We start from the raw sequence: 23,723 nt of genomic DNA on the forward strand, positions 1-23,723 counted from the left end.
CGATCCAGGTGGACCCTTTAGGACAAATGCTTCCTGCAAACTTGTCCACAGGGTAGCTGCAGGGGTCAGCTCCTCTAGGCCTCAGTTTTTTGGTGATTGAGGACAAAGGCTACCTGCTGTTCCTTGCAACATCAGAAGCCCATGGTTTCTAGCATATTCTCAAGTCTCCCTGCCCTTGTTCTCCCTGTTTTGATTCCTTCTTTGGTAGATTATTTTTCCTGAAGAAAACTCTTCATCATTATCTCTGATTTACCAGTGTTTTCTAAGTCCTTTCTTCTGGAAGGCTAGGAGCTTGCTGGTACGTGTGGGTGGACTTTGCTTTCATTTTACATGTAGAGAAGCTGAGACCAGACAGGTGGCAGATACTTGGGGCTCCACATCTGGGATTGTCCCCAGCACCCCTCCTCTGGGCACTGCACCTCCTCTGCAGGCCCTCCTGTGCTTGGTCCCTAGTGGCTTTGTGCCCTCTCATCTACCACTCTCCTGCGCTCAAACCTCAGTCACTTGGCTTCCCTGAACCAGCTCTTCCTTCTCCTGCCACTGCTGTGTCTGGTGCTTGGTCTGAGATGTGTTCCATCTTCCTTCCTTGACTATCTGTCCATCTTCAGAGGCCATCTGAAGGTGACCCTTGGCCACCTCCTGTGAGACTCATTGCCAGATCAGCTCTTCCTGAGAACACCTGCTGCCTGTTCACTGTAATCCCATGCGTGCCATCTACCTTACTGTCGTGTTTGCCACCTGGACTCCTTGCTAGCATCATGGGCTTGGTGAGGGCAGGGAGTCCATGTCACTTATCCACTCCACGAAACCTGGCCCATGGGAGACACTGCACTGTGGGTTTGGGGCCAATGGAGGAGGCTTCGCTCCAGAGCTTTCCATGAAACTGGAGTGCACTGAGTGTGCAGAACCACACTTCAGCACACTTAGGATTAAGTCACACCATTTCTCTGACTTTACCTCCTTTTTTCTTTTCTGTGAAATAATACTACTTTGGTAATTTTCTGAGATGAACAAAGGCTTTCTCTAATGTTTCTTACCTGCGCCTTTTCCTGTTTCTGTGAGGATATAGCTCATCACTTGCTTCCGGGAGTTTCACAGAAATATCACATTGGCTTTGATACCCCTTGTGTTTTTTAATGGACATAAGCAGATAGAGATCTGATGTCCTTGTGACCAGTAAGTCCTCATTTACTAAAAGTTAGGGGGCATCTTCAGATAAAATGGAGGAGTCATCATTTGTAACCAAGAGGTTTGTTTTCCTTGTCAGCTTCTGGGAATACTCTTGGAGTGCTTGGCTTTACTTTTCAAACCCTACTTGGGGAAATTGAGAGCGCAACTAGGAAGGCAGGTGATGCTCCAGCAGCCCCCAGGCTCTCAGAGCCCCCCACAGCCCAGGGCGGTGCCACACAGCTGCTCCACTGCCTGCACCCGTGCACATTGGGGTGAGCCTGTGTGTGGGCAGGGGTGACAGAGCACGTGGACGCGAAAGCAAAGCCGCTTCCAGTGGGCACCCAGGAGGCCAGGTGGTCCCGAACCCAAGGTCTGAGCCTGGATTGCTTTGCTCCCAGGTGTTAAGTGTGCTGTGCCTTGGAGGTGCACCCCCCACTTTAAAAATAAAGGATGAAGCCTTTGAAAAGAATGATAAAAGGAATCTACACATTGGTCACTCTCACTACGAGGAGAGCAGTCTCTTATTTTTCCACCAGACTAAGTTAATGACTTCTGGGAAGAGCAGGAAGTGGCCATAGTGACCATGAGTCAGTACATATTTGTCAGCATCTGTGTGTGACATTAGCAGGGGAGCTCGGGGCTCAGTGGGGCCTTCTCCTGGCCCTTCTCTGCTGTGGCCTCAGCCTTCCTAGAAGACTGGCTGGCACGCCCAGGATGCCCTGTTACCCTTCATCACGCCTGTCCCCTGGTGACTTTTGGCCAGTGCCACCATTTTTAGACAGGAAGCTTTGTGAGGATAGAAATATATCTGTCTTGTGTCCTCATTTTCTGTTTCACTCAGAGAGCGCTCCATGACTGTTTACTGAATGAGCAAACCATGAGTGAAGGCCACAGAGCAACTGGACAGCAGGTTAATGTGGTATAGAATCCAGGGTTCCATGGTGTTCTGAGGACTGCGCAGGTTAGGAATTCAGAGGTCACTGGAGGTCACATGAAAGTTTCAAGGAAGAGGAATCTTAACTTTGTCTTGGGGTTTGGCTGAGTGAATCCGTGGGAGATGGGGAAATTATTCCAATCTGGGAAGCTGTGAAAATGGGGAGAAAGTGTTTCCCACGTTAAGTTTTTTCAGAAATAAATAATTTAAGATTACCTCCAGATTTTGCAATTTTGTTTTTTTGGAAACTAGAAGGTGAGTGGAAAGAATAATGGTCATTTTGCTTAGCAGAAAATCTTAATTGACAAAGCTAATGATCTAGAAAACCTATGTTATAAAATGTCACTTTATTATATGCGTCTGGAAGTGCAGATGGGGAAACAGATTTTTTTCTTTTTGCAGTAGATTCATTAAGTGTTTAGGAAGAGATTCTCTCCTGTACCATCTTCCACAGCCTGAGTAATTCAATGCTGCATCTAAACTGCCTGTTGTGTGAACTGGATTGCTTTGTACTAACGCTGAGACTGAGGCCTGTCTCTGGGCTGAGGCAGTACCTGCCCCATGCCTGTTGAGGGGTGGACAATTCCTGTCCACTGACCTGCTCCACGTGAGCATGGCTGAGACTGAAGAACAGCAGCAGCAGAGGCTTGCTGCCTGCCTGCTACTTACTAAGAACACTTGCTGAGCACGGAGGTCCGAGGGGCCCACTTTACACTGAAGTTGGCAGGACATGGCAGGCAGGTGCTTCATCTTCCTGGCTGTGCTGGGACCGAGGGCAGCTCCTTTTTTCCCCTTGCAGGACTTTCTTGTCCTTGTATGCACCAGCCCTTGTGGCTGTCCTGCCCCAGAGAGTTAAATCCCAAGGTGTGCCGGCTGCTTGCTGCTGTTTATCTTGGAAGGCAGTCTGCTAACCTTTCCTTTTGTAGAGTGTAGGACTCGTTAGTTCCACAAACCTGGTGGAGTGTTATTTCTTGTGGTAATGCAGCAATTAGCCATACACATGGAAATCATTTTCAGTCCCGTCTCTTTTTGTCTATTGCCATTTAATTGGGAGAAGTAGAGAGTATTTCAAGTAAAATGAAGCTTGCTGCAATTGCGATTAGTGTCCCTGTGCCCTCCTGCTGGCCTGTCCCTCCTGTCTGTGTGGGCTACCCAGTACTTCCATGTGTGCATGTGTGCCATCGACACCCTATGAGATCCTCAGCACCCCTTCCCTAGCCCCTGGCTGTGAACATTGGGAAGAGTGGCTCCAAGGCGACTCCAGCCCCACCCTGGACATGGTCTGTCCCTCCTGTTGCACTGAGACCATGTGAGGAGAGCCCTGTCTCCACCTGTGAGGTCCCTGTGTCTTCAGCTCCTTCCCCCTCTGAGCAAGAGTCCCCTGGCAGCTGAGGCAGCCCTCAGTCACTGCTCCGTGCACTGTCCCTTCACTTCCCTTCACTGTCGTCCTTCTGTCCTGACTTTGTGCCCTTGGTCTGCAGGTGGAACCTGTGTCTGAGATACTCTGCTATCTGCTGCCTTTAATCACAGCGTTCCCCTCTGGACCCTGCAGCTGGCTCTGCCTGCTGCCCTGCCCGCGAAGCACCCCCAGGGGGCTCCAGGGTCGTCCTCCTCCAAGCGCACGTACCTTCCCTCCAGGCTCTCTCTTCCCCAGACCTCGCTGGCACTGCCACACAGGTGTTCCCGGAGTTTCTAGGCTCTGGGTTAGGAGCCAGCTGACCTGCTTTTCAAAGCCCAGTTCCGAAATCTTTTCTCATCTGATGCTGGTCAAACATCATCTTCCATCAAAAGATGGCTTGAGTCAATATATTGATTTCTGGCTTTCTGTTCCAAGTGAACAATTTAACAATTATCTGTTTTCTAGGTAGTGCTTAAAAGACACGCACTGATTAAACTATTCCTTCATGGAAAATTTGTTTCCAGAGATTGACTGCTCCAACAAAATGGTATCACTCTTAGAATGTTAGATAGTATTTCCTCTGAAAAAACGAGTGAAATCCATTTCACTATCGATCAGTAAAGCATTTAATCAAGAAACTAAAGCAAAGTATAATTTTTGTGGGAAAGAAAGTAGTCAGATTCGTACTTTCCCACTTGTATTGTGGCACTCCTCCATCTGTCCCCATAGGATAGAAACCAGTCAGGCTCCACAGCACCCTGCACCAAGTGGCCTTGCTTCTTTCTTCTGGATTTTACACCTGTTTGGTTTAAAGGCAGAGTTGAATGGTATTTTACAAGAGAATTTTTCCTTATGACTTAGTTTCCTAAGAAATTTTAATGCTAACAGGGAAATATCCAGTAAGTTCTAATGACATCTTAGTATCTGCTTTGAAATAAATGTTTCTCTTTTTTTGTAGAGCAGTGTTCAGGATAGTTCTGAAGCCTGTTTTGGACCTTTATTGAAACAAGAGGGGAAGCTTATTATTTTATTTAATCAACTTGTGCCAGCTTTTCATCATTAAAAGAACACCTGAGATAATTCACTTGCAGAGAGTAAAGGCGTATTCTGGCTCACAGCGTTGGAGCCTCCAGTCCAAGGTCAGGAGCCCCATGCTCCAGGCCTCTAAAAGAGTTTCCAAAAAAGCAGCACCTCACGGTAGGGGCATGTGGTGGGGCACCTGCCCATCTCATGGTCAGAAAGCAACGAGAAAGAGGAAGGGCGAGGTCCTATAGTCTCGTTCAAGGGCTCACAGCCAGTGACCTGAGGACCCCCCACAGCCCCTCCTCCTAAGGTCCCCCAGGGACTGAGCCTGTAGCACATGGGTCTGTGGAGGACTCTCTGAACCCAACACAACTGGAGATGAATTTAAAATAATTTTGCTTACTCAGCGACAACAACACAACCCTCTCAGCCACTCTTTCCAGTGCATGGACATTTTAAATTACATTCGGTTGTGCAGATGAGCGTCTTCACGCAAAACATTCTATTTTGACTCTTGGTAAATTATAACTGATAACTCAGTCCACTACCATTCTAATGGGAGCATTGTAATGATAAAATTTTTGTGTTATTTATCAGATCTCAGGGTCCTGTGTTTGGAAGTTCCCTTAACAAAGGAGGTTATCCAAGCTGTCTCATGAGTGACTTGATATTGCAGAAGCAGCTTTGTGACATCCTGTTTAGAAGCCTGCCCACCTCTCTTGTCCAAGTGAGAACATTTGTCATTTTGCTCTCCCTGGAATGACCTTGAGAACTAGTGTTGGGATCTTCTTCTTGGTACTTTTTGAACACTCTTTAGGCATGGGAAATACAGGAAGCCGGGGAATGTGGCTGATCAGAAACTCTGTTCCCTGAGGTTGCTGAGCTTCCTGTCCCAGTAGCCTTGTCTCGCCAGGTCCACAGGCCTCTGTGTGCGGGTGCCTGGGGAGCTGCACACCGAGCCCTGAGCCTCCAGCAGAAGAGGCTCGAGCTGCCTGTGGCCCCTACATCCTCCTGCAGACCTGTGTGACTGGCAGTAGGGACCTGTGCAGTAGGGACCTTGCTTCAGTGGGGTTTTTCTCAGTGCATGCATGGCAGCTGTGACAAGATAAACATGTGTGGCACATGGATTCATGTGGTGTTCTTGAGATGGTGGGGTCTCAGGGGTGCTCTCAGCCGTGGCAGGCAGCCTAGGTCATCAGGATCGATTTCTTACATGGGGATATGGCCTTTCCTTTGCAGAACCCTAACAGCCTGATGCCTGTGGGTTCTCAGATTCTGTGGTGTACCACGTTTCTCACTGACTACTTGTAGACTTTTTCAATTTCCTTTAGGCCTGTGGCCTGCACATCCAAGAGACCAAAGTTCAATTTCCTACCAGCACACAACTGGGAGGGTTGAGAGTAGCCAGAAAGAGCACCAGTGAGAGCTCGGAGGTGGTGGTTTAATGATTGATGAAGCAGTAGGGAATCCAAATGGCTGTTGGGTTATCGTGGAACCAATAGGAGCTCAAGATGCTAAAATATTGGAAGTGCTGGGGACATGACTATGATATGATTCTAGTGAGGAAAATGCACCAGAAAGTGGATTCTGTGTATGGCCTCCATGTTTTAAAATGTAATCAAGGAAAGGAACATACACATGTGTGTTGCATACATGTATATGTATAAACGTACGTGCTTGTCTTTGGCACGTACGTGCTTTCCGGACCAGAAGATGTTTTATTCATTGTTGGGCGTGCAACCTGGAGCACTGTTCATGCTGAGCACGCTACCACAGAGCTGCACTCCCAGCCCCGGATTCCGTGTGCACAGTGAAGTCCATCCCGGTCTGAGACTGCAGTATTGAAGATAAAGTTTTATAAAGGATGTAATAAGGTCTCCTTTCTGTTGGTTTGGAAAGTAATAGATTCACAGTCTCAGGCTTCTTATTGCCTGAAACTAGACTTTATGCCTTTTATAACATGGCTGTGGTGCATTTTAGATGAGAGCATTATTTACTAAGACTTTCCAGAATTTCACCAAGCAAAAATGTGTTTACCATGTCAGAACTTAGGAAAGTAGGACAACTAACCAGCCTTTGCCTTAAAGGAAACTCCAGAGAATGGCCGTCTGGGTTGTCGTTCCAGCCCCCTTGAGTTGTAACCAGTTAACCTTGGGCACCCTGCTTGTCAGTGGAACAGTGCTGCTAACCGTGCCTCTTTCAGAGGAGCTTTGATGATTAGATCCTGCACACATGAAGTTCTCCAGAGCACCTGGCCCTGAGTGATGAACCAGCAGTGATTGTTAGTGTCCCTGTCCCTGGAGATGTGGAGGGCTTCCCACGCACAGCCATGGCCGTTCTTCTCCAGCTCCGGCTGGAGTGCGGACTCTGAATGTCAGCCACCCTGTGATGAAGAGGGCTTCCTAGTGGTGTCCGTGTACTCCTTACTGCTGGTGGCCATGCTGGTCATGCCAGCCTCTCGTTTCGACAGAGTGCAGGGTACTCACCCCTCATCCTGAAACCTGAAGTAGCTGCAGTGGAAAATAGGAAGCCGTGTGATGAAAGTGAAGGCAAATAACCCTAGCCTGCTTTTTTTGATGCAGATGTGTTCCTGTGAAACAGTACCTGCTTTTCTGTTTTTCCAGTTTCTTTACTGAGAAGGTTGAGGACTTGCACTTGTGTGTCCCTTCTGAATGCGCATCTGCCCCTTGATGGAACTGACTTTTTGCAGACCAGAGAATGAGGCTTGATTATGGTTTAAAGTCTTTGGTCAATCAGCAGGTTGAGCTGTCTGGAGCAAGCGGATGTCCAAAGGCAAAGAAACGAAGGATCTGAGATCTAAAGCTTGCCTGACACTCTTCTCAGATGAAATGGAGGCACGAGGGGACCAGTGTTGCACTGAGATGGCCTAGCAGGTTCCTGGACTGGTTTTCCCACGTGCACACTGCATGCTTGGGGGTGAGCGGGGCAGGGAGGGGCTGGTGACCACGCGGCACAGAGGACTGAGGGACTTGGTCCATTTTGCTGGATTCTTCCAATTGAGCAGGGCTTCTTCAGACACGTTTAAAGATAGGTTTGAAAAAACAAAAGAGAGGTTCTCTGACCCTAGATAGTAGGAGCACCTTCTGTTCACGTGAGATGGGAAGAAGGACAGGAAAGCTGGGCGTCTGGAAGCCCACGGTGACTGCTATGTGGCGGAGTGCCCACGCAGGTGTCTCACTGAACTGGGCGACCTGTCCTCACTCTGGAGCCTTGTTTGAGAAGCTGTCGCCTCCTGCATTCAGGCCATGGCAGATGGGCCGGCAGGTGATCTCCCAGAACAGGCAGGAAGCTTTCTTCCTCGCTTGGAGAGAGAGGGTGTCTTTGAATGAGGCACCGTGCAAGGCGCTGGGGACTCACTGTGGCCAGAGAGGCGTCCCTGCCCCATTGAGCTTACCTAGCAGGCAGGGTGACATGAAATGCCCACAGCACACATTGCAGGTGAGGACTCAAGAGCAGAGGAACCTAGGAGGTTGGAGAAGCCAGTCCTGGGGGTTGAGCTGTGCGGCACACACCATCTTTTCTTTCTCTTTTACGTCACTGATCTGACGTTGACCCCCACCCCACAATGTCAGTGTGTCTTCCTGTACCCGTCAGAGGTATTGACTACATGCAGCATTTGTGGGTGGATGAATTTCTACTGTTAACTTCTCAACTTTTTTCTAAATCAGTTCATACTTGTTGAGTGAATAAGTGATTGACAAAAATGACTGGATTTGCTTCATAGGTGATTGTCCTTCAGGGGATACAAGTGGTTTAATAAGAAAAGTTACAGAAGCATATTTTTTGCAACCTTTCAACAAATTGCTATTAAATATAAACTGCATATAGATTATAGATTCAGTCACCTTAAAAGTAATTTTATAAATTTATTGAACAATGTTTTTTCTCCACTAATCTCATTTTTATTTTATTTTTTATTATAAGGTAATATGTATTTGTTATAGAAAAATTATGTTTATAAGTGAAAAGCAGAAAGTCCTAACTAAATGTGTATCGATGTAGTTAAATTTTTATTTGATTATATTGAGCGAATTCAAAGAACTGTATGATGAAAAATTCCCCAAAGAGTTGGATGTAATCTATGTTTAAAAATAAAAGTCTTAAAAATTGATTTTTTTTTCCCTCAAGGACTGAATATATGAACCATGCTTTGATTCTGATTTATGGTCATCAAAACTAAATTTTAGATTCAATAGATATTTTATAATTTGTCTTTCTGTTAAACTGTGCTACATCCACTTAGAAAATAAAATACAAGCGGAAGGGTTAATTGACTCAGAAATTCACTGTCTTGTGTGCTGCTTTCAGCTAGCCTTCGTCTGGGGAGAGCGGGATGCCTGAAGCCTTTAATGTAAAGTCTCCTCCCGCTGCCATCTTTTCAGGGATCAGCTTGCTGCCTTTTGTTCCCTCCTCCACTTCTTCCTTCGGGGAAAGCCCTCTTGTGCTTCCTCTGTCCCTTTCCCTCTGCCCTGGGCGCTGGCCATGGCTTCTCTTCATTCCTGGGTTGGCAAGGTCAGAACATTTGCTGGGCGCCACAAGCTGTCCTGCCCAGGAAGTTCTCGGATGGCACTGAAAGCCCTGGAGGACTCTAGGCCGCAGGAAAGGGGCCACAGTTCTGAAAGTGTGTGACAGCATCCACTGCAAAGGGTCAAATACGAGGTTCTGTGCTGCTTTTATCCTTATAGAAATAAGCAAAATGGGGCTGTCACTGGCTGGGTGTGTCTGTCCACGGCCCCATAGCCTGACTGCCTTAATATGTGCTTGAGAAGTAAAGTGAAATGCATCCAGCTGCATTTTAGTCCGAAGAATCCAGTTGTGTGGTGTTACAGCTTTTCCTTAGAACAAGCTAGGGACAACTTCTAAAATACATTTGGTCATTCCAGTAGCTGTTGGACAGAGCAGAGTCACTGAACTACTATGCATATTTTGGAAATGAATAACTGATATGCATTATAGCAGGATATAAATGCTTTAAAACTCAGCATTTAGGAGTCATTTTTATGAACCGGGCCACTTTCTTTGGTACATATGACTGCCTCATTGCAAACAACTCTTTCTTGCATTCAACTCGGTTTTCTTACAGAAATCAGTCTAGGAAGAGAAGATCTGATTTTGAGAAGTGTCTTCGACTTCCCAGCCCTTCATATTTTCTAATCCTTTCCCCTCAGAGCATTTTGAATCTTTCTCTGGGTCAGATTTGTTGCCTTTGAGCATTGTTTTAAGAAATGCCTCTCTGTGTGTTCAGGGAAGTGCTTATCTTTATTTTTTATTTTATTTTATTTTATTTTATTTTATTTTTGCGGTGCTGGGGATTCTTATCTTTATTTTTTAAATGCTTATTACTAAACGTTGAAAACAAAACCATCCTTGACTCAAAAGTATTCTGTTCTTGTGCAGAGCTGTTAATGTTTGAAAGCTGCTTCACATGCTAGATGTTTCTGAATTAGGAATTCACCTAATAATGAATTCTGCTTATTTTGGTTCTCCACAAAGGTTTGTTGTATGAGCTTAAAATAAGACTGCAGCTGATTTGTGGAACACATATTAAGTGTTTATTTAGTGTGAGTGCACGTCTGTATCTCTCATCTCTGATCAACCTGAAAAATTTGCATGCTGCGCAGCAGCCATTTTCTTTTATACTTTATTAAATATCTGTCAATTATAAATATCAAGGTTTTACATTAATGTCAAGATAGTACATCAAAAATTCATGGAATATGTGACTTTTTCCAAGGGTATTTAATACTTAATGCATTTGTGTCATTTTTCTTTCCAGAGATATTGACAGGTTTTATTAAGTGTTTGTTAGGGAGATTTCATTTTTATCAAGGGACTATAAAGAGAGGCTGCATGCTAAATCAATTTTTTAAAGCCAGAATATCATTCATTTTTTCATCTTCAAACACTTATAATCCATAGGTTTTATTTAAATTTCTTCTTGGTTTATTTTTGTTTTATGTGAGTGATAGTTCAAGATAGAACTTTAATAAGGATCAAATATGCTGACTGTAGTGGTTTTTAATTTCCTTAAGCATCGCTACCAGACCCATGCAATATGGTAAATTCTTCAAAATGTCATACTTACATATTTAGCAATATTGCTCCTTTTTATTGAAGCCAAACAAACAATTTTAGATATTAATCTTTCCCAAACACAGTGATTATTTTGTACTAGGCACAATATTACTGTGTCTCACAAGGAAGGCCTCCTTTTGATGGAAAAGGGAGCAGGAAAAATGCTTTACCAATTGCCTGGTTTCACCTGAAGATTCCAGAACCTTCTTTCTAAAGTAAGCTCTTTAGTGCTTCAGGTCTGATTATGAGCTCTGGCAGTTGTTCATTTCCCCAACTTCAAATATTTATTATGCTTAAGAAGGTAAAAACATCAGTCACTTAAAAAATATGCCAGAAGTCTGAGGCTGGTTTCTCAGTGGCGTTTGGGGGAACAGGACAGTTGGTGGTTTGGCAGTCTGGCCCCCTCTCATGCTTCTGCTGGCCTAGTGCCTGAGAGGCCCGTGCACTGTCATTTTTCTGACAGTGGCCAGACAGGCTATTTGGGGACATTCGTCATGCATCCCCTGTGTATCTGTCTTGGAAGCTAGTCACAGCTAAAACCAGTTGGCCACAAAGAGTATGTTTTCTGTTTTAATTCACATTTTTATTTTTAGAATGCAGATTAGGAATGTCTTGTGTTGGAAGAGTCTGTGGTGTGGCCTGAAGTCACACGGGAGTTGCTCCCTGCAGCAGATCAGTCATCCTCTCCAGTGCCCAAGAGCATTCCAGGAGCTTTCCAGTAACTTCAATTAACCTAATTTCTGGAAGACACTTTTGAACCTTAACTTGCAAACAGAGAAAAGACTTGATTTTTTTTTTTTTTTTTAAATCATTCTTTCCAGAGCCTAGATGAAAATTGTTTAGAATAGATATTTATCTTATCCTTGTTCATTTTTTTCAGAATTGGTGAGACATTTATTTTCAACATAAAATATCTTTCATAGACAAATCATTTGCAATATTGGAATGTTTCAAGATCCTCATAAAATTATTATATAATGAATTTTACATACAGGATAGAGATTTTGTTGTTGCTGCTGCTGCTGTAACTGAGGACTGAACCAGGCCCTCCTAACCACTGAGCTACAACCCCTGCTCTTTCTTCTAAGTGTTGAGACAGGGTGTCCCTATGTTGCCCAGACTGGCCTCCAATTTGTAATTCTGCCTCAGCCTCCCAAATTGCTGGGATTACAGGTGTGTGCCACCAAGCCCAGCTTGGATAGAATTTTTTTAGAAACCAAATTTGACTGAAGTGAAGCTGAAACGTTGGCTGTTTTTGTGAACCGGGCTTTGGTTTATTCATGTTGCTGGGAAGGCCTGCACCTGGGCAATGACCGAGGGCCTTGGCTCCTAGAGCCCTCTCCCCCGTGCTGCCAGTAGATGGCGCTGGTGCCACAGTGGCGAGAACCCTGCTGAAATGGAAGCGGCTTGCTTTCTCATGTGTCACATTTTGCTTCAGTGTAACTGTTAAGTGCGTGTGTGTCGGTGGCAGAATAGCTTTTATACCAGAATTGCATGCAGCAGGCACACCCTGTTTTTTTTAAAGAAGAACAACTATTTCTAACAGATTCTGCAAATATTATATAACCATACAACCAAAATAATCCTCAAAAATCAATCTGAAAAATACATTTAAAAAAAATTTTTAATGACTTCATCAGGACTATGAGCATGAATTTGTAGGTTGTGTAAGAAATGTATCTTAAATAGTAGAAGGGAAACGTTTGGGAGGGTTAATCTTCCATTTGTTGGGTCCCTGAGGAGGGCACCCATGTTGGAGTCCTTTTTAGGGTCCAAGGCTGTTAAAAGACACTCCAGTGTTGAGTCTTCCTCATGTCTCTGAGATTCAGCATTCCAGTTTTGAAAATATTCACCATGTTTCCTATTTAGTAAGTTAAACTTTTTGAGGGGATGTTAAATTTTTAGTACTTATGGGATTTAGCATTGGCATTTACTAAGCTTCAAGATACTATGAAATTCTGTAGTTTCAGTGAATTGAAGTATTTAATAATAACAAAACAACTTTTTCCCATCTTCTAGACTTTGAAAGAGGCCGGTGTGCAAAGATTTCAATAGACGAGATAATGTGAAATTTCATGTTAATATAAGGAAAAGGAAATTTTAGCAACAGAATCCCTTTTCTTTACAGAAGTTTTCCTGTGGTGCTTTTTGTGATCAAATTAGCTTTAGACTGGGCTGGGAACGTGGCTCAGTGAGAGCTCTTCTTCCCTAACCTGCACAAGGCCCCAGGTTCAGTCTCCAGTGCTGCAAATAAATAAACAAACAAACAGTGGCTCTTACTGCTGACTTGGACTTTTGAATGAAAATCTAAACACTGCCATGGTTAGGTTCAGTAATTAAACTGAAAGCACACAGCGTGAGAGCACAGCCCGGCGCTTCACTTGTTACCAAGGAAAGGAGCAAGAAGCCTCAGCCTGCAGGCTCTCGGAACCTCACTGTCGCTGACCGTGGGGTCGATTTCCCCTCCCCAGAGACAGGCTGCCCGATCTTCCTGAGCTGACTAGGACCTGCTCCTGTGCATTGTGTCATTTTGTATGTTGACTTAAAATGTGACTCATTTAATCTCACCTTATCATCACAAGTACGCATTTTAAAGATCATGTGAACGAGTTTTACATTATGACTCTTCTTCTGAAGGGTTAAAACCAGGCTGGAAAGAGGGGGACAAGCAGGCACCTGGGAGCTCACACCCAATTGGCAGTCTTTTGTAATATATAATTTGCCTAAAATTGCGCTCGGAGCACAAGCTTTTGTTTTCTAATTGATTTACGGTTTGAGCCACTTTTACCTCATCCCCTACTGTCCTGTGTATGGTGCCAGCGAGTACATTACAGTGAGCGATGATAAATGACAGTGCACTTGGAGTGCCAGTGCGGCGAGAGCAAGAGCTGCTGGCCGCTCGGAGCTCCCGCGCTGCAGACGAGGCTCCGCAGTTTCATCTGCAGCTCAAAATAACCATTTGTTCATTGATCACTTGCTGCAATCTGTCTATCAGACTGTAATTGAGACTGAGGATTGAAATTATACTGTTACAGCTTTTAATTTCTTAATTGAGACAAAGTTTTTAAGTGCTTGAATGGTCTAAGTGGGGGGGGGTTGTGAAGAGAAAATACAAAATGTGGAAAATTTTCTCCTCTAAGTGTGAAGTTTGTGATATTTTTACCAAATGTTCTTTTGTCCAGAAAAAAGTAGTATATTTAAAAATATGCTGATTTCTGTTTTATCTATTTGATTTGTAAAATTTATTTTATAATCTCATAAAACTGCATTTCTTGATTTTCTGTACTTGATCCGTGTTTGCCACAGATATGATTTATTTGCATATATGTTATCCCCATTGAATTATTTAAGTCAGAGAAAGTCAAAGAACTTTCAATTTATTAGAGGGCCTGCAATTGTTTCTTTATTGTTATAAGAGATTTGAAATCTGTTCATAAGGCCCATGCAGAAGTCACGGCCTGGGACCCAGGGAAAGGCTCCGGAAGTCACCTAACTCTGTAGGCCCCCTGTGTCTGCTCCAGCGCGCCCGGCCTTTGCGGAGTTAGTCCACCTTAAATTGTATTTCGTGCAGTGTCTGTGGGTTCTAGGACCGAAATAAGAAGGAGCAGATTTATGGCGTCTGCTGGGCACAACAAATTAAGTTGACAGTGATGTATGAGAGCGTGATAGCATGATGATCCCTCAGTAGCGCGGCTGGACGCCTCCTGCTTCATTTGGCTCTTGTTAGGATCTGTTAGGCAGCTAAATAATGAAATTCTGCTGACTGATTTCTGTTTTCCCTTTTTCTCTTTCACCTCTGCTTTCTAAAACTTCTCATTCCCAGACCCACCCGCATGCCAGCAAACTGCCCTTGAAGGATTCTTTCACTTACGAGGACTACAGGTTGGTGTGAGGGGTGGGGGTGTTTCTAAGGGAATGTAGGATCCTGGAAGTGAGGGAAGTACTTCACTAAGTGACCTACTGTGACCATTTAAAGCATCCAAGCAGAAATGGTCTCAGAAGTTACAGTGAGCAGCTTGGATGAGTATTGGCATTTTAATAGCCATCTAGAACTGCCATTAGCCTGTAGTGGTAGGGGATTGGTTGAGGTAGCTGAATGTTACTTGAAATTAACATTAGTGTTGGGCAGTGCTAAAGGATGCTTTTTTCCTTTTAAATAGATGTGTTAGCGTAAAGTGGAGACTGCTTTTTGAACTGAAGAGTTGACTCACTTGGACAATGTAATAAAAAAATTGCATTCTACAGTTTGTACAGTTCTCATAGGGCTTCTGATCAGTCCTACCACTTACTTTTCACCAAGGCTGAAAATAGGTGCAGAGTCAGCATTTGGGCACAAAAGGGTAGAGGTTGGCAGTTGTCAGGCTGAGGACCCCCTGAAAGGGCCCAGGACCACTGCTGCCAGCCCTGGCTCCTGGCTCTTCCCTCTAGGAGCATCTCCAGAACCACTTCCTCTGTCCCCTCTGGCTCTCCTTTCCCTGCCACTCCCCCCGCTCCCCCTCAACCCTGGGCTTAGTTTTCAGTGATGATGAAGGCCGTCAGGCATTGCCTTTGGTACTCAGGGAAGACTTTGGAAATTCGTGAGAGGTCAGGCAACCCTGCATTTCTGGTTATCTTACTGCTGCTGGCTTCTAAATAGCCCAACCTTAATTCACTTTTTCTTTATCATTACAGGTGGGCAGTCTCTTCTGTTATGACTCGACAAAACCAAATTCCCACGGAGGATGGTTCCCGGGTGACCCTGGCCCTGATCCCTCTATGGGACATGTGCAATCACACCAGCGGCCTGGTAACAATCTCACCCCCACCCCCGGGGTCTGGTGCGGGAGGCTGAGCCCAGCTCCAGCAGATGAGGTCTCCCATCCTGTGTCCCCTTTGCACCTCCCTCCAGCAGCCACCCTCCCCTCCCGCCTGGCTAAAGCCTGGTTGAGCGGAAGCTGGCTTTCTCTCACCTGTTAATGTCACACTGGAAACGGGAGCTGGAGTCTCCTGCCTCTTGCAGAAACCGCAGCCGGGTGCATTTATCCGCCAAGCCTCGTTGTTCAGCCTACGCATCATTTTCTTATCTTACTTACCACAGTCTAAACCAAAGTTTCTTTCTCGTTTTTCTTTTAAAAATACTGACTCATTGAAGATCCTTATTCTTTCTTGTTTCCCTTTTGTGATCCTTTTCTCTTCTTGCTGATTGTTCCAGTGATGCACGCCTCCCTGCTTCTCCCCACCCCATCCTGGGCTCTGTCGATACTCCTGCTTTGCCCACCAGCCAGTGCTGAAGTGCCCTGGCACGGGGCGGTTTGTGCCCTTGGCACCGACCCTTTGAGTGTAGGAGTCTGTGGCATCATGAAATGCACTCGAACTCGACGGGAGAAACAAAGGAACAGGGAGATTTCGTTATTATTACTTCAACTAGGAAAGGAGGATGCTCCCTGCTCCTGGGCCTGAGTGACAGCCTCGGTCATGCTTTCTGTGTTCTAAGAAGGACTTTGTGGTCACACTATGTAGTCGGAACCTGATAAATTCCCAATGATTTTGATTTTTTTAAACATACTAGTTAGTCTGCTGGTTGGTTTTTGATCATTTTTCTCAGCATCCACGTTCTTTGTTATTATTAGCACTATTATAAATAGATTAAAGAAATGCTGTAAATGATTATTTTACATCTAACTCCACAAAATGGCCAGAACACATGTAGTGTGCCAGACACTTCCGATAGAAATCCTTGTGCTAATTTGAGAAGGTCTAGCAACAGTACTCTCCCGAACCTTAAAAGTATTTAAATTGTAGCAAGAAGGAGTATTCCCCTTTTATAATTACATTTCTGCCTTAGTTTTGATATGCTCAACTTAATTAGCAATACTAAGAAATAGTAGCATGTTTTATGTTTTCATTAATGAATATAACTTCACATTTCTTTGTTCTTTTTTTCCTTAAGGGATGTTTTTGTTTTTAACTGATTATAAGCTTGAAATTTAAAATTTTTTCAAATAGCTTTTACTGACTCTAGTATTTTTCTTTTCCTATTTTTGAACTAGATCATTGATTCCCAGACTCAATTGATCATTAGAATTTATATTTTATTTCTAAAATTAAAGAGAATGCCTGTTTTATTATAAGCCAATAAGAGAGAGAGCACACCCGGTATCTGGTGAGATGAGAATTCCTTGTCTTGCGTCCTCCGTGCCCTTGTCCACTTGATGCCCTAGGCCGTGGCCGCTGGCTCTGCCCCACCCAGCATGTGCATCTTGCTGTCCCACCTTCCACACTCATAAACACCAGCTTTTCTTTTTTTTTTTTTGCCTTTTTTCTTTTTCTTCTTCTTTTGAATTTTTATCTATCAGACACCAGCTTCTTATTGCTTCCATGCAAATGCCATAAAGCCGTTCATTTTTTTGAATTTATCTCAAAATTAAAATAACGAACTTGTCATGGCGACTCTTGCTGTATCTTCCCTCATGCAGTTCATGTGGTCCGTAGCCTGCCACAGCCCTGCAGCGCATCCCTGGCCTTCGGAAGGGTCACTCAAGAAGCCGGTGTGTCTGGAGAGTAGTGGCTTTCCCACAGGCCTCACTCTGTACTGCGTTGATCCGTTTCCTGTGGCCACTGTGAGGCTTCGTGGAAAAGGCAGTGCAGTAGGATCTGACACCGTGACATTGCATGTCATTACATTAACAGTTCATCTCCTTTTAAAAATAAGGCACCTGACTGACCTTCAAGCAGGAGGTTTCCTTTTTTGTGTGCATCTGTGCTGACGCTCCTCTGGCCGCAGGTGCAGGGAATAGGGAGTTGTAACCCAGTGTCTGACCTGCTTCACATAGTGGCCCTGAACCTGTGATAGCACGGGCAGTAATTCCAGAGCAGCAACAAGGAAAGGCAGAAGGCAAGGGGAGCCTGGGACCACCCAGGCAAGAGATTCTGGCAGGTGGGAGTGAATTCCTAGCCACCTGGAGAAGCAAGTTTAGGAAAGGTATCTAGCTCAGAAGGGAGTTGTCAGAGAGATCAGATCTTTACATTTCACATGCTCGAATCAGAATTTACGGGACCAGCAGACGGCCTCGCTCGGGGTCGTTTGATTGATACAAGCAGGACACCTCTAGGTGGTTTGTGAGCCCGTGAGCTCATTCCAGTGTGTAAGGTATATGTGACATGCCAGCTAGGGTGGCAGCATGTCTGCAGACCAAGCAGAATGGAATGGGGCTCTTTTTCAAGGTCTTTCTATTTGTGTATTGAAAAATCTAACACCTTTAGATTTTGGTCTCAAAAGCCCACATTGTTATAGTAGTGGACAAGGCCCCAGCACCTGTCACCACTACACCACAGCTGTGACCCACCTCTGGCTCCCTGCTATCCTGTAGATTCCAGTACATACCCACCTCAGGGCCTTTGCACTTACTGCCTGGAACACTCGTTCCTCAAATGTCTCTGAGACTTACTCACAGGTGACCTCCAGCAGGGCTGCTCTGTTCACCCTTTGCAAACCTGCCACGCCTCCCATCTGTCAATCCTCCCTTCTGGTCCTACTGCGTTTCCCACCATTGTCTAGATGTTGTATTTCTATCTATTGTATTTCTCCAAGGTTGTTTCACCTCCTTCCCTGTGAGAATGAAAGGTTTGTGAAGGCCAGGTGATTTTTTTTTTTTTTTGGGGTCTGGTCTTATTCATATCTCAGTGTCGTGGTATATTCCAACACCTGGTATTTTTTGAATGAATTCATGAGTAAAGAATAAATGAATGTAAAACATATACACCCATACTTGGAAAAAAGACCGGAAAGAATAATCCAAAATGTTAATGTGATCATGATCTTTTTCTTCCTTCTGTTTTGTTTAGTATTTCCAAATTTTATTTGATGAGCTTGTATTACCCCATTCCTTTCCCCTACAATAATGAAAGTAATATGATACATACTTGGAGAAGATTTGAAAAGCACAGAAGAGAGGAGATGTAAAATGGTCTGCAGTCCCGCTCTGTTTGTCCTGGGGCCTGGGCTTCATGCTCTTTCTCAGTGTCATAGTTTAACAGGTGAATCCAGCTAGAGTTCAGCTTGGGGCTGGCTTCTGAGCCCTGTGCAGCTTAAAGCCATCCACAGCTGAGAGCAGAAGCCACACAGCAGGCCACCGTCCCCTCCCTGGCATGCTTTGCCACCTGCCCCTTTGTGCCCTCTTCTCCAGAATTGCCAGCAAACTCTGACCCACCTTACCCGTACCCCACTATCAGGCACTTGAGGCTCCCCTGGGGCTGTACTCATATTTTATTTTTCACCTGTGTCTGACCCACTACACTGTCCCTAGGGGTGGGGACTGAGGCCTTTTTTTTTTTTTTTTTTTTTGCCATTTTTTGCGAACCTACCTAGGGCCTGGCATGGAACAGGCACTCAGTAAATATGTACAGAATGAAGTCATCCGCGTGGGTAAGGACAAGGCAGAAGGACCAGCTCCCTGACCTGGCCTCAGGTTGAGGCTGCGTGGTACCCGCAGCTTGTGTATGCAGGCAGCCTTTCCAGAGTGCCTGCAGAAGGCTTTGCTGAGCAGCAGGGTCTTGAGGGCTGGAGGCCTCTGTGAGTGCCTCCTCCACTCAAGGCCGGCCTCAGCGAGGCAGTGCCTAGGCTTCAGCCTGCAGCTCCTCGCGTGGAGAAGAAGTTTGGGTAGCACTCTCAAGAAGCGTTTGGCTCTGCCACACGGAAGAGTGGTTCACTGAACCTCAGGACACTGGAGAAGGGTGCAGAAGGGAGGGGCTGGCATGTCCCTGTGAGCTTGCTAAGGGCGCCTGGTAAGCCTTGGTGTTTGGGGGTGGTACCCACAGCAGGAGGCAGCTGGGAGATGTCCTTGGTCCTCTTTCCTCCCGCACAGGGTGGATGAGGCCCCTCCCTAGCTCCCTCCTTCTCTAATACCCTTCCTTCTCTCCTGCTGCTGGCAGGTCCCTGTGTAGCAGCCAGGGAGCACCCAACTTCCTGTGCTGGGGGCTCACGGTACAGGGCAGTTCCTCCTTCTGCACTGTGATCAAGGTGATGTTTTGGGGTCAGAACAGTGACTCAGACATTGTACAGGAAAGTCATGGAAGTGATTTTAGTCCAAATCAAGTGTTTGATGTCCTGTGAGTGGAATGTTCTGGAATACTTGCCTTCATTTGTTTCTCATTGCTTCCCCTTTTCTCATTGGTCTTTGCAGATCTGAAGCATGAAAGGTTTCTAAGGATGGTTATAAACCTTTGGTTTTAGGCACTTTGGGTTATATGTGCCTAAAATGGACTTCCATCCCAAATTCTGTGCCCTCAGCTCAAGTCCCCTTCTTCCAGATCCAAGTTGATACCTTTGTTTGCAGGTAGCACTTGCCACCTTAAGTCCTTGATCCTCCAGGGTGAAGTGAATAGGTCCAAAAAGAACCCATGAGACTTCACACAGCCTTGGAGGCTGGAGACTGCCCTGCCAGGATGGGATGCTGAGAAGGGACTTTTACTGTAAATTGGGTCCCCCTGGGAGTTCACACCTCAGATAAATCTTCTCACTTGTGTGCTGAGACTGCGAGGTTGCCTGGCCCTCACCAGGCCAGGAGAGCTTAGGGAGAGGACACAGTTTTGGAGACAGAGAATCTTCTGTATGGCAATGGGCTTGGAAACGCCCAGATTATATGTCTCTTGGCAGAACAATGGGGAATAAGAAACAATGAAGTTATATTGCTTTCCATTTGCATACCTGAAAGTTTTAGTTTTTCTAATGTGTACATGATTCAGAAGCAGTTTTTCTTGTCCCCTAATGCCCAAATGTTAGATAAGGTGATGCTTGTAAGGTGGTGAGGGTGCCACAGAGATCCCGCTTCCTTCAGAGCACCAGTGCACAGGCACAGGCTTGGTGCGGCATGTACCCACGTCGCTTGTGGGCTCACTGCCCTGGGGAATGCACCACAGCAGTCATGTTGTACGCAGGGATTGTGTTTGGTGAGACCATCAAGTGGTAATAGCTGCAGTGTCTCTTCAGGAGGGCCGCCTTTGTCTCAGGAATCACTGGGGTAAGGAGCTTTGACTGACAACTCAAGCCGTCCTGTGCTTGGTTTGGGAGGCCCTCCGATGCACCCTTTAAGTGCCTCTGGGGACCTTTTATCCTGTTGACCAAAAAAGAGCCTCAGAATGAGCAGAACAGATGCGCGGGCCTCACTGTGGCTCTGTCCCTTCTTCCTGGCTAGATCACCACTGGCTACAACCTGGAGGATGACCGCTGTGAGTGTGTGGCTCTGCAGGACTTCCGGGCTGGAGAGCAGGTGGGTTCCTCACAGCGCCTGGGAGTGGGCCCGCCAGTGGGCACTGGTGAGATGTTCAGTTGGCCATTGAAAGAGGTATCAGCTCAGGAAGAAAACTTGGGAGCAAACATGTTTATTCTGTAATAAACACTGTGCTTTGGGTCCATGAAGAACAAAGATTTAAGTGCAGTCATTTGCCCAATTGACCTAATATTTGGAACACTGTTAACTAAAAATAAACTTGGTCTTATGACACTAAAACAAATTAGTTCATAAATTGCATTGTTTTTATTCCTTCATCTCTTGATTCTTTATAAAGAGGCAGTAGTTAACAAGCGGTATTTAAGTGGCAAAAACATAAGGGAATCAAGAACTGTAACATCTGTCGTCTCGTGCTTCACTTTAATCTGTGATTTTTTTTAATCTAATGATTTGGGTGGGGGCAGGGGTAAGCTTTTCAGTAAGTTTGGAAACACACATCTATGAATCCCTACCTTCTCTCTCCCAATTTCACAACCATGCAGATAATACAAAACCAGAACTGATGTAGGCCACTAACATCCCAGTTGAGACAAAATGAAAAACTGTAGTCTCACAAAGTGCTGATCTGCTCTTTTTTCAGAAAAGTGCATAAGCCTCCTGCTAGGTACCAAACCACACCGGATGTAGGGGTGGATTTCTAGCAGGTGTTGCTTTAAACTCATGTTCCAGAAGGGACTCTCCTGTATGGAAAGGAGAGGAAGACATGGTGCATTCTAGAATGTAGTCCTAAGGGAATGGTCGGGCTGTGCCTTGGAGGGAGAAGAGGGTCATAGAGAGACCCAGGAGTCCAGGGTCGCCTGTGCCTGATCAGGACCTCTCTCGTGGGGGTGGATGTGGGTGCTTGGCCCCACCTGTCGCAGGCAATTTGAGAAACTTTGCTCCCACCGCACTTTCAGTACCAAACAGGTGGAGGGTGACTTTAGAGCCTTGTGTCTCCTTAACGTAGAGCAGCAGTAAATGTGGGAGAGCTCACCCTGTGCGCTGTGGTAAGAAGGCATGCTAAGTTTGTTTTATGTCCCTTTATTTTCTCTTTACTGCATCTCAGATTTACATTTTTTATGGCACTCGGTCAAATGCAGAGTTTGTGATCCACAGTGGTTTTTTCTTTGACAATAATTCACACGACAGAGTGAAAATCAAGCTTGGAGTGAGTAAGAGCGACCGACTGTATGCCATGAAGGCCGAGGTGCTGGCGCGCGCCGGCATCCCAACGTACGTACAACGCAGTCGAGGCCCCTTCCTGTGGCACATTCAGGTTGCATGGTGTTTAATTGGTGTGTTAATAAAACCTCTCTCTGGTAGTTTGTCTTAATCCCTCCATCCCTGATGCGCAGCGCGTTTAGGCCGTGGAGCTGTACAGTGATTTACCACGGTTCCAGGTAGGCGGCATGGTGTCGCTGGGAGTGCGCCATCGTTCCAGGGGATGCAGCCTGCAATCCTCATTAGCTTAAATAAGCACTTTGATATCATTAATGCCTTTCACCTTGAAAAGGTTAATGACCTGGATCAATTTGTTTCATTTAATTCTTTGCCACCATTAGTTTCTGTAATGAAGTCATGATCCTCAGTGATTTCAAGAATTCCTGGTTAAATTCCTTAAGATTTTCTTGCATTTGAGGAGTAAAATGATAAAGAAGACAAGAATTATGATTTATTAGTCCTCCAGGGAATGGAGGAACCATTCTTAATGAAAATGGATTATCCAGACCTTTTCTTATTGAACTTGTCAATATTTGATTAATGATTAAAGTGTGAACTCAACATGAATTATTATTAACATTTTTAAGAACTGTGGGTGTGTTTAACGCTTTCAACATGAGCACACAGCCTGATGTGAAGGCCAGTAGCCACTGGGCAGCTTGGCAGAAGTGGCCAGTGCCAGGTGTGGTCCTCCCCCTCTATTGGCTCAGCCTCATGCTGGAGGCAGGGACAAGACGTTGCCCTTGGGTAGAGCCAGTGAGCAGAGCAGCACAGTCCAGCTCGCCTCCTGGGGGACGGCCGGGGGACGGCCAGGGAAAGCCAGGGTGCTGTGGACCTGGCCTGTTCTGCAGCAGATCAGGGTGGCTGACTTTGCTTCTCTTTCTTGTCAGTTCCAGTGTCTTTGCTCTGCACTTTACGGAGCCTCCCATCTCCGCACAGCTTCTGGCTTTTCTCCGAGTATTCTGCATGACCGAAGGTAAATCAGTTTGTGAAAAGAGATATGTTCTTTTTTTATTTTTAAGATTTCATGAAAATTGGACTGGAGCTGTAGCTCAGTGGCAGAGCACTTGCCTAGCATGTGCAAAGCTCTGGGTTGGATCCTCAGCACCACATAAAAATAAATAAATAAAATAAAGGCATACTGCCTACCTACAACTACAAAAAAATAAAGATTTCATGAATATGTAAAATGTAAGTGTTCGGGTTAAAGATAAAATGGCTTAAAACTAACACGCTTTTGGGAAGTGGGAAGGTGGCAGTAGTGAAGAAAGGAGAAACTGATTTTTTTTTTTTTTTTTTTTATCCCAGAAATGTTTAATGCCTGGTGTATTAGAGTAAATAACATTGGAAACATTCTGTAAAGAACACAAAATATTCTTGGCCACAGCCTATTATGTCAGTTCCAGAAAGAGTGAGATATATGTATTGAGCATCCACTTTTATATTTGCCTAAGACAGTCATTTGGGTTTTTTAAATTCTGAGTTCTGACCTCATGTGGTCAAATCCAGATTCATCTAGAATGTACTTCGTTTGTCCTAGAATGAGCTCCCCTAAATTCCTTTGTCTAGAGGTTTCACTTTTGATCATATTTGTATGTGTGTTGCTGTTGTTATAAACTGCCTTAAATTCTGT

The 23,723-nt window shown here is 45.2% G+C and overlaps 1 protein-coding gene across 2 annotated transcripts in view; it reads left to right on the plus strand.

Moving 5' to 3' along the window:
- Positions 1-23,723, plus strand: part of SETD3 (SET domain containing 3, actin N3(tau)-histidine methyltransferase) — a 76,136-nt gene that overhangs the window by 47,896 nt on the left and 4,517 nt on the right. For both annotated transcript variants that reach the window (XM_079129505.1, XM_079129506.1), the window contains 5 exons: positions 14,446-14,504; positions 15,294-15,408; positions 20,795-20,869; positions 21,936-22,102; positions 22,981-23,066. In XM_079129505.1, the coding sequence (XP_078985631.1) occupies positions 14,446-14,504; positions 15,294-15,408; positions 20,795-20,869; positions 21,936-22,102; positions 22,981-23,066 (502 nt within the window). The remainder of the gene's footprint in view (positions 1-14,445; positions 14,505-15,293; positions 15,409-20,794; positions 20,870-21,935; positions 22,103-22,980; positions 23,067-23,723) is intronic.

This window comes from Sciurus vulgaris (genome assembly GCF_902686455.1).
Source record: "Sciurus vulgaris genome assembly, chromosome: 2".
Classification (NCBI taxonomy): domain Eukaryota; kingdom Metazoa; phylum Chordata; class Mammalia; order Rodentia; family Sciuridae; genus Sciurus; species Sciurus vulgaris.